Source organism: Triticum aestivum, chromosome 5D (assembly GCF_018294505.1).
Source record: "Triticum aestivum cultivar Chinese Spring chromosome 5D, IWGSC CS RefSeq v2.1, whole genome shotgun sequence".
NCBI lineage: Eukaryota > Viridiplantae > Streptophyta > Magnoliopsida > Poales > Poaceae > Triticum > Triticum aestivum.
The window spans coordinates 284,904,216-284,915,154 of NC_057808.1; the positions used below are offsets into that span (position 1 = coordinate 284,904,216).

The window sequence follows — 10,939 nt, forward strand, 5'->3', positions numbered from 1 at the left end:
CTCTTGTATACAGCTGTAGCCACAGGCCAAATGTCTGGAAAAAGCATGCCATGCCATGCCATGTGGCATTTGCTGCTACATTTGCACCGTGTGTGTGCGCTCGTGCAAGAAAGAGATCATGGCACCAGCTGGGGCTGGCTCTAATTGTCTACACTACACATGAGCTGAGCTACACTACACATGAGCTGGGCCTGGGGTTGCCATTTGCCAGATTTGGGAGCAGGAGGCACTATGGGCTCGTAGCATGCAGCCATCATGATGCCCTTCCTCCCCCACGGGCGCTCCCCTTGTCTGCCAGACAGAAAAACAGAAAAACGGAAAACCAAAGGCACAACGCAAGAAACAAAACTGAACAAGTCGCGCATGCACACGCACCATGCGTCCAAATCAACCGCTATTATCATCATTCATCTCACGCTCTGAAGCCTGATCGACTGATTGACCGATTCACTCATGGCCCCTGATTTTACAACGCACACGTGTGCACGTTACGTTACGTACGCGCGCACGCACGCATGTCTCAATTGTTATCCTGCTGGTTAGCTCAGCTGCCTAACACCAAATCCCTTTTAAAACAATGCGCTGAGCGGGCACGAAAGCGATGCTCGCCCTGCCTGCTGGCTTGCTTGCTCGCTTGGCCTGGCTTGGAGCTCTTTTTGTTCCTTGCTCCCGCCTGGACGGATAAAGGTGCATGATTACTGTCTTTTAGAGACTATATAAACAAAACAAAATTCGACATGCCATGCCCTACTTGACTTTGTCGCAAAAAAATGCCCGCCCTACGTTATACAATTATGTAATAGTACCGCTAGAGCTTTGGTCCTAATCCTCCGTCTAAGGGTCAGCAAGCAACCCGTGCGTTCAAAGTCCAAAAGTATGTGCTGAATCAGAACAGAAGCCGTAACCACCTTTGACAGCAGAAAAACCAACAAACGAAAGGAAAGGAAGGGAAAGAAGAGTGTTTCAGGTATGAACGAACACACACATCAGAACCAACCTTTTGACATAATAGATCCTCGCAGGACTTCAACATGCATCAGGCCAACTCCACCACACGACCCCAAACGAACGTTCGGTTTGGCCGGATTTTGTCCCTTTGGGACGCCGATGGGTTCGTCCGTGTCTAGTCTTGTCCGTTGGGTCGTGCGTGCGCCCATCGCGTGGCCGCACCCCAAATCACGTCCGCGTTGGACATGATTTAAAAAAACAGAAAAACGTAAATAAAATGACTAAAATAAATAAATAAGCGCAGTTTAATAAACATAAAACTTAGTTACGGGGTCACGGCCACAAAACGGCCCAGTTTAGCAGTTCACTTGACTTAACTAACATAAAAAAAACGCCGCCGCGCGCTCCAGCCGCGCCCGTCGATGCCATGGCCCTCGCCGTCTTCAATGGCCGCCGGTGTCGTCGTCGTCGCTGACGAGGTCGACGTAGGCCGGCAGCGTCCAGAGGTGGGACGGCGGCGCGTGGTACACAGGGGCGGCCTGGAAGGCCGGAGGTGCCTGCACCACCTCCTCCCGTGGCGAGGCCTCCCGCTCCGGTGACTGTGGCGGCGTGGGGCACCAGTTCACGCCCCCCACGGCGTCGGCCATCTCCGGCGCGGTGCACGACCAGCTCCATTGCTGGCCCACTAGGCCGGGGTGGAACGCGGCCACCGGCTCCTCCTCCATCGCCTCCTCCCTCCTCTCCTCCTCCTTGACGGCCACCATCTCCATCTCGGGGAAGGCGACGTCGCCGCCGGCAGAGAGTGCCAGCGCCTCCTCCAAGCCGTGCCATTGGCGCTCGTCGTGCGTGTTCATGGAGTCCTCCATGACACGCTGCATGAGCCGGGCCTCCTCCTCCGCTGTCATGCGAGGAGGTGGAGGTGGTGACGGAGACGGGGAAGGTGACGGCGTGGGCGTGAGGCCGCGCACCCGCGTACGCCCGCGCACCTCTCGACGTGGCCTCCGCGGCCCCGACACCGTGCCGGCGAAGTAGGACGCGCGGCGCGTGTCGTGCTCGTCCTGGAGCCATGTGTCCCAGAGCACGGAGTCAGGGGCGTACCTGTCGTCGTAGTACAGGTCGTCGGGGAGGAGACGGCGGCGGCGCTCGATCTCATCGCGCCGGGCATGGCCGCTCGCCGGCACCGGCGGGATGGGGACCCGGTCCACGGAGATGTGCACGTCGCTCCACGGGACCTGCATCCTCGTCTCCCAGTACCGCCAGCACACATCCACGGCCAGGTACCGCCGGTCGCGCTCGCCGGCGGCCCTAGGAGCGATAGTGAAGGGGGCAGGCGCGGGGGCTCGAATGGAGGAGCGCAGCGGTGATGCGGGCTCCTCCTTCTTGACGGAGCCGCGGCGGCGTCCCGAGGAGGAGCCGGCCTCGCGGTCGTGCTTCCCCTTGCGGCCGTAGTTTCAAAGGCCCATGGCTGCAACCGGCGAGGTCGACGACGGGGAGTGGCTAGGGTTTCGAGGGTGTCGGGTTTCGAAGGGGCAGAGAGGGGCCGGAGTGGGAAGTGTGGACGACGACCGGTCCACGGCTTCTCATTTAAGAAGGACGGCGACCATTCGCTGTGCGGATGACAGGTGGGGCCACCCGCCCGTGCGCATTTATGTTGGCGGGTGGGAGGTAGGTGGCCGCCTGCCACGCGGACCCGACGTGGACGTTCGAAGCGTCCGTTCGCTGTCCACCGCGACTCAAACCCGGCGCAAGTTTGCGCTCGAAATGGGTCGATCCGGACACAAAACGGACCAGATGGGTCCGGGCCGTCGCGCGCTGGGCCGCCTTGTTTGCCCGTTTTACCCCAAACGGACGGGGCCGGACAAAATGGGGTCACGCGGTGGAGTTGGCCTCAGGTCTTTGAAAGAGGAGGAATATGGTCTTACAAAACAATAGGAAGGTTCCATGTAGAATATCAAATGCCAAGCTCCAGAGAAAAGATGAGATGCCAATCCTGCCTCATGCAGCCATAGAAGAAAAATGTGCAGTATACTGTATGATTCAGACCTTATCTTCTGCTCTTCAGTTTGTCCACAACCACCTGCTGCAAAAGCAGTCTGCCATGTCCGCTACATCCATCCGTCTCAGGCCCTGTCAGCAGACAGAACACGAGGGAGTTTAGTACTAGTACCGGAGTCGCGGAACTGAACGATTTTTGTGTTGCTCAGCTTCGTCATCAGAGCAATCATTCAGAAAGCAGACAAATCAAAACCTGGCAAAGTACATCCATGATTCAGGTGGTGCTATGCTACTGTCCACAAGATCTAGCGGCTGGATTTTTCAACGCCCTGAGCCGGCATTCCTGTGCTAACTGACATCAGCACCATCGGCTACAGATTTTGTTTTGTCAAGGAAAGACGACAACGCCCGCCCGGTCAAGCACATACACAATAGAAAATGAGATAATGACTTGCATGGCCTGCCATCTGCTGGATCTCTCTTTTTGTTCACTACCACCGCCTGCAAAGTGTCAATCATAAACTGACAGCAACAAGACAGTCAAGAACAACACGGTCAATTCTTCCGAACAACAGATTCTGGTAGGTAAAAGTACACATGCCAATCTGAGACATGCAACTGAAAAAAACTTGAGCAAGATCGATGCTGAAACACAAGCAATACGATTGATCCTTTTCTTGCAAAATGAAAGCTACTACCTTCATGTCCCTCTTCATACTTTGGACGCTTATATACAGAGAGTGGAACCACAAAATTACAACCTCCCCCAGTGAATTGGAGGACACTACGACCTTTTTTTTGTAACCTAAAATCATTGAGCTATCTCGCTGTTCTATCCCTCCGGAGCATGAAAAAAAGAACAAGAAAAGGAAAACATTACGACGACGATTTCTCTGCAGATTCGTCTATTGTGGAGGAATTGATGGAGAACCCGTCGAGGAAGTCGCTGTCGGAGTCAAGCTGCAGCTCCTTGAACATGGCCATGACCTGGATCATGGTAGGCCTTCTGGCGGGCCGGTCATCCAGGCACTCGGAGGCGATCTTCAGGTACTGATCGAGCTCGGCCTCCCCGGACTTCGTGTCGGTCAGCGTAGGATCAAAGATCTCGCCGCCTCGGTTGTCCTTGAGCATCTGCTTCACCCAGCCGACGAGGTTGTTGTCGCCGAACTCGGTCGGGTCGATCGGCTTCTTCCCGGTGAGGAGCTCCAGGAGCACGACGCCGTAGCTGTAGACGTCGCCCTTGGTAGTGCACCGGAAGCTCTGGTAGTACTCCGGCGGCACGTACCCGGGCGTGCCCGCGAGCGTGCTCACGCTCAGATGCGTGTCCAGCGCGTTCATCAGCCTCGCCATCCCGAAGTCCGACACCCGGGCGTCGAGGTTGCTGTCCAGGAGCACGTTGCTCGACTTCATGTCCCGGTGGATGATGTGGGGGATGCAGCTGTGGTGGAGGAAGGCGAGGCCCCTCGCCGACCCGATCGCGATCTTCTTCCTCGCCGCCCAGTCGAGCTTCACCATGGCCTTGTCGTCGTCATGGAGGACCATGTCCAAGCTGCCGTGCTTCATGTACTCGTACACGAGGAGCCGCTCGTCGCCGACCTTGCAGTACCCGAGCAGCGGGACGAGGTTGCGGTGCTTGATCTTGCCGATGGTCTCCATCTCCGCCGTGAACTCCCTGTCGCCCTGGCCCGTGTAATGGATGAGCTTCTTGATGGCCACGACGCTGCCGTCCTTGAGCCTGGCCTTGTAAACCTCGCCGAACCCACCGGAGCCGACGAGGGTCTCGGCGCTGAAGCCATTGGTGGCCTCGAGGAGGTGCGCGAAGGTGAGCTTCCTCAGCGGCTTCTCGAAGGTGGCCACGTTGATGCTCAGTGGCTCCTCGACGCCGGACAGCTTCCAGCTCGTGGCGCCGGACGTCGGGAGGCTCTCGATGTACCCGGTTCTGATCTCCTCGGTCTTCTGGCTCTTCCAGAGCTTGCAGAGCGTGACCAAGAGCAGGAGGAGAATGAGCACCGAGAGCGCCACTCCGACGAGAATGCTCGCCCCGATCACCTTCCTCCTCCCATCATGTGAGCTTCCTCCCCCGCTCCCCCCTCCCGGACTGTGCCCGCAAGGCGGCAGAGGAATGCCGCAGAGACCAGAGTTGTTCCCGTACCGGGCCGGCTCGAAGGTGGTGAGCTGGCCGGACGACGGGATCGGGCCGGTGAGGTTGTTGTTGGAGACGTCGAGGTCGGCGAGGAAATGCAGACCACCAAAACCTGAGGGTATGCCGCCAACCAAGTGATTGTTTGACAGGTCCATCGCGCCCATTAGTTCCAGCCCTGACAACCCCTCCGGTATCTTGCCGCTGAGCTCATTGTGCCCCAAGTTGAGGACGACGAGGTACGCCATGCTCCCGAGGCTGTCCGGAATCTCGCCGGTGAGGCCGTTGTACGAGAGGTCGAGGAAGATCATGCTGCCATTGCTGCTGAATGTGTATACCGTGGTGCCCGTGTAAATCCTGGTGACTGGGCACATGCGCACCGCGGGGGTGAACCCGGTCAAGCGCTCTGGCCGGATGCCAAAGAACTCGAAGAGCAGTCCGGCGCCGGGGCAGATGTTGCCGGCCTCGTTGCGGAGGAAGACGAACTCCTTCCCTGACACGATCCCCTCCGGAACGAGCCCCGCCTGGGCTGCCAGCTCCGAGGGTATCGTGCCGGTGAAGCCGTTGCTGTTGAGGTCCAGCCATATGAGGTTGTTGCACCTGCCGAGCTCCGCCGGCACGCGCCCGGAGAGCTGGTTCTTGTTGAGCTGCAGGATGGCCAGCTTCTGGAGCTTGGAGAAGCCCGGCGGCACGCCCCCGGTGAGACGGTTGGCCGACAGCGACACCCAGATGAGGTTCACGCAGCTTGTGATGGACGGCGGGATGCCTCCGGTGAAGTTGTTGTAGCTTATCACCAGTGTCGCCAGCGCGGTGCCATTGGAACATAGGATGTCCGGTATCGCGCCGGACAGGCCATTCGCCCACATGACCAGATCGACCAGCTTCGGCAGAGTGATTACTTCTGGCGGGATCTGACCAACCAGGAAATTGAAGCTCAGATCAATGGACTCCAGGTTAGCGCAGTTGCCGAGCGACGTCGGCACAGTGCCGTTGAGGTAGTTGTTTGGGAGGAACAGCTTCTTCAGAGAAGGCAGTGATGAGCACAGGTCCGGCATGAGTTCTCCGTCGAGCTCGTTGGACCCGAGGTCGATCTCCTCCAGCAATGGGCACCCCGCCGCGAGCGCCGGCAGCGGGTTCGCGCCGGTGATGTTGTTGAATGCAAGCCGCAGCACGCGGAGCGAGGAGATGGTGCTGACGACGCTGGCCACAAAGTCTCCAGAGAGCTGGTTCGCTCTGAGGTCGAGCACCTCGAGGGAGCTGCATTTTGCAAAGCTCGCCGGCAAGCCACCGACCAGCCGGTTGCTCGACAGGTCCAGATCGACGATTCTGCCGCACAGCTGGCCCAGCTCCTCCGGTATCGGGCCGGCGAACTCGTTGCCGGCCAATGCCAGTCTCTTCAGAGAAGGAAGTTCGGTGAAGAAGGTCGGTATTGAGCCGGAGAGAAGCTTGTTCCCTGACATGTCGAGCGTCTCGAGGCGCCGGCAGTTGGTGAGACCCGGCGGCAATCCGGTGCTGCTTAGGACATTGTTGGACCAATCAAGCACCGTCAGGTTGCCGCACACGCCGAAGTTGTACCCAGAGACATCACCGGTTAGGTTGTTTCGGGCAATGCTCAGGTACGTCAAGTTGGCCGGCGCGGTCGCCATGAACTCGGCGGGGAGCGCGCCTGAGATCTGGTTCCACGATACGTCGAGCGTGGTGACCACGCTGCACGACGCCAGCTCCGGCAGCCGGCCCGTGAAGAGGTTGGCGGAGAGGTTGAGGTAGCGCAGGCCATGGCAGCCGGCGAAGGAGTAGTTGAGCAGGCCGGCGTCCTCCAGGTGGTTGCGCGACAGGTCGAGCGACCGCAGCGACGACGCAAACGGGAACCCACCGCCGGCGAGGGCGTTCCTCGACAGGTTCAGGAACCGCAGCGCGCCGCAGGACGACAGGAACGCCGGGGGCAGCGTCCCGTTGAAGGCGTTCGAGGATATGTCCACCTCCACGAGCGCGCACGACGACGACGACGGCGGCGCGTGCGAGAGGTTGCCGTAGAAGGCATTGCGGCGCAAGTCGAGACGCTGCAGCGTCGGGAGGGAAAGGAGCGCGCCGAGCTGAAGGTCGCCGGCGAGTTCCATGCCGCTGAGGTTGACGGCGACGACCCGGCCGTCGAGCGGTGGCGCGCACGTGACGCCGGCCCACGAGCAGGGCGCGGTGGAGTTGGCCGCGGCGCCGGACGCCCAGGTCGTGAGAGCGCCGCGCGGGTCGTCCACCACGGACGCGCGCCTGAAGGCGAGCAGCGCCGCCGCCTCGCCGGCGTCGGCAATGGCGGGCGCCAGCAGCCGGAGCAGCACGAGCAAGAAGAAGAAGCCCGCAGTGAAGGGCGACATGGCTTCGGGTCCTCTGCGTGCAGCCGTCGATTCTTGCAAGGAAGGAGGAGAAAACGGAGATGCCGGCGGCGGCGGTGGGAGTTGCGTGCTGCCGTGTTGTTGGGTGGCTTCACATGTCGACGGAGAACATTTGGGTCGCAATTTCCCTGCAGATACGTTGAAATTTCAGCTCATCTTCACTAGGGAAACAAGCTTAGCCCGAACAATTCGCTCGTGTACAAAGAACAAAATAAAGAGAGCCTAAGGAATCTTGGCAGGGGAAAGCACGCAAGAACAATGGGAGCAAATGGGAAATTCTTGGGCCAAATTCAACACTCTAAACCCCCAAAACCCAAAACGTGATAGAACCCATGAAACGAATCCTAGTAAGAAACAAGCTCCAACTGGGACGCAACGCACAAACATGCCCCAGGCAACCCAGCCAAAAAAAGTGCAATTGCAACCTTCAAACCACCAAAAACCCAGCCAAACATTGGCTGCAACGAAACCAAGAAGCAGCATAATGAAAGGGGAGATTAGGAAAGCCGCGCACCTTGGCCAGGAGGAGAAGTAGGGTGCCTGAACCCGAAACCTCATCAAGAAAGCAACGGAGGAAGAAATCCCACAGGTTGAGAAGAGGGAGTTCGCAGCAGAATCTATCTAGCTGCCGCAAGAATCGCAGGCGAGGACAAGGGAAGGGAAGAGAGATGCTGCTGGACGAGGAAGAAGCAGAAGCAGAGGAAGCACACACAGGCCTACACTTGACTATTTAAGTAGCAGGGGAGGGAGGGAGGGAGGGACAGAGCTCCGGCGCGCTACTAGCCTGCTACTCAACCGCCATTAGTTTTAGCGAGCAGCCTCCCCTCCACGGGGCTTGTTTGCTTGCGACGGCAATTTTGCCCGAAAAGAAGGGGGGCGCCGAGTTGTTTATTCGCGGGAGAACGGGGGGAGGCTGCGCGGGTTTCCAAGGGTAATTACTCGGCCTCGGCGAGGGGCTGGATGGAAATGGTTTGGGTGCTCGAAATGCTCGCTTTATTTTCTCTTCTTTCTTTCCTTAGCATGCATGTGTGTGGGGATCTCTTCAGCTCAGCGTCCGAGTGAGGCTGAGTCCGGTCAAAGCTGGGATTTGATTCCCCCGAGCGAGAGGGAGCCCGGCTTTCGGGCATCATCTCCTGCTCCCAGGCACACGGACCACACGTTGGGGCACCGGGGATTTGCTTCACGTTGATTCCCTTTCTGTGACGTTTTGGAGGGGGAAATCCTGCATTTTTTGTAGGGCTGGAGTTCCTAAGAACTTTTGCTATGGGTGTTCCTTTATTTTGATAGGGATCCCTTGATGTAATTTCTATTACTTATGGGATGCTTTGTGCTTTCAATGAATTTTTATAGTAGGTCTGGATCGTATCACAAGAAGACAAAATCTTATAGCAATTTTTTGTATGAATTCTTCGCACTTCATTTTATAGGAAAAGAAATCATCTCCTCAAATCCATTAGGGTTGGATTGGGTAAAACATTGCAATCTTGTATTTTCTAAAAGAATCGTGTTTTATAAATCCAGCGGATCAAAGTGGCTACATGTCCTTCCGATCAAATGAATGGTGCCACCTAAATTCTTATGCCTCGGTTTGACAGGAATTTATATGCCTCCAAGAAAATGGCTCCTACATCTAGTCGGATGGCTCAGCGGGTAGCGGAATGGTCCATCGAGGACACCTAGGTGACATCGTGTTCCCCTCCCGCCGTTTGTCAGTTTCTGCGTTGATGCTCTACAGTCTGGATTGGCCGAGATCAACGAGGGCTTTGCCCAAGCGTTACAATGGTCACTGCTTCCCATTATCCTGGAGTCGGACTGCCTCGAGGCAGCGAAGGCCATTTTTTCTCTTGAGTGTTGATAGGTTTCGTCACTCAATGTTGGTCCAAGAGGTGAAGTTTCTGTTTCAAGAGGGAGATACATGTTGCTCATATCAGTCAAACTCAGAACGTTGTTACTCACTTCCTTGCTACTTGTGGTAGGGTTGAGGCATGTACGGCGGGTTTTATTTGGTTGGGGCCTCCTCTGGTCCCCATCTTTGTAAGGAGGATTACCACATGATGAGTAATACGCCTTCTCTCGTCCCCATCTTTTGTAAGGATGATTACCACATGATGGAGTAACACAAACCATTTTCCACGCAAAACGAATGATATGACTTTCAACATTCACTCCAACCTATTATTTATGCTCATTCGGATCAAGTATTTTCCTAGTGAATAGAAATTTCCTTATCCTAGGATCATATACTCATGATCTAGTACTTATAAGTTTTCAAAAAAATGTAAATGATATATAGATACATGTGAAATTTGGTAGCAAAATATGATATTATCTAACCCGGGGAAGAATATCAAATTAAGTTATTGTACAACGAGCTATATTGTGTTGCAATATTGCGATGTAATAATGGTTTTTAAGTTAAAGTAAGTACATCCACAAATGATCTTATCACTTTACTGAAATCACAAGTGCATGTTCCTGTCCATATTGTAAATTAGATAATGCCCCGCGAGTTACCGCGTGAATCGGTTGCAATGTATTGTTTGATGCGATCTGATTATCTGGAATTTGAATACGAGAATGAATACTAAAAATCATTGTTGAGGAAATCATTAACTGGTAGCTACTCGGTTGGCCGGTGAGTAGGGGGTTAATAGGCTAATCAGTAAGTTAAACCATTAACCGGACGATTTATCAGTTTATCGGCTACTCGGTGACCTTGCGAGTAGGGATTTATCGGCATGTTAACTGGTTAACCGGACGAATTCTTGAATAGAGCTAAAATCACGTATGACTTGTATGTAAGTAGTATTTGTCATGCATGTTGAGAGAAATAAAAGGAGTGGGGTTGATGAATTGGGATGTGTGCATGTTGGTAAACATAGTGGAAAATAAAAAAAATAACTGCTCTATGATCACCCAGGAACAATATGAAGATGCATTGAATTAGATCGTTACCGACTATGAGTTGCAGCAGAAGAAGATGAGCCGGTGTAGATCGTAATTTGAGTCCCTCGAACCAAAGATGAACGATCCCGCGAACCGTCCACAAACAGTCCCTCGAACAGAAGACTGAAAGCACGACCTCCCTGAAGGAAATATGCCCTAGAGGCAATAATAAAGTTGTTATTTATATTTCCTTATATCATGATAAATGTTTATTATTCATGCTAGAATTGTATTAACCGAAAACTTGATACATGTGTGAGTACATAGACAAAACAAAGTATCACTAGTATGCCTCTACTAGACTAGCTCGTTAATCAAAGATGGTTAAGTTTCCTGACAATAGACATGTGTTGTCATTTGATGAACGGGATCGCATCATTAGGAGGATCACATCATTAGGAGAATGATGTGATGGACAAGACCCATCCGTTAGCTTAGCATTATGATCGTTGAGTTTTATTGCTATTGCGTTCTTCATGACTTATACATGTTCCTCTGACTATGAGATTATGCAACTCCCGAA

At 54.7% G+C, this 10,939-nt stretch overlaps 1 protein-coding gene across 1 annotated transcript; it reads right to left on the reverse strand.

Annotated features, from left to right (window-relative positions):
- Positions 1-3,589: 3,589 nt before the first annotated feature.
- Positions 3,590-8,308, reverse strand: LOC123121077 (brassinosteroid LRR receptor kinase BRL1). The gene is made up of 2 exons (XM_044541004.1): positions 7,985-8,308; positions 3,590-7,598 (listed from the first exon to the last, which is right to left on the reverse strand). Exon 2 carries the CDS (start codon positions 7,450-7,452, stop codon positions 3,820-3,822), a length of 3,633 nt encoding a protein of 1,210 aa, XP_044396939.1. The 5' UTR covers positions 7,453-7,598; positions 7,985-8,308; the 3' UTR covers positions 3,590-3,819.
- Between the last annotated feature and the right edge of the window lie 2,631 nt (positions 8,309-10,939).

Excerpts from the sequence above, each read along its gene's own strand:
- LOC123121077 (XM_044541004.1), bottom strand. The coding sequence starts at position 7,452 with ATGTCGCCCTTCACTGCGGGCTTCTTCTTCTTGCTCGTGCTGCTCCGG.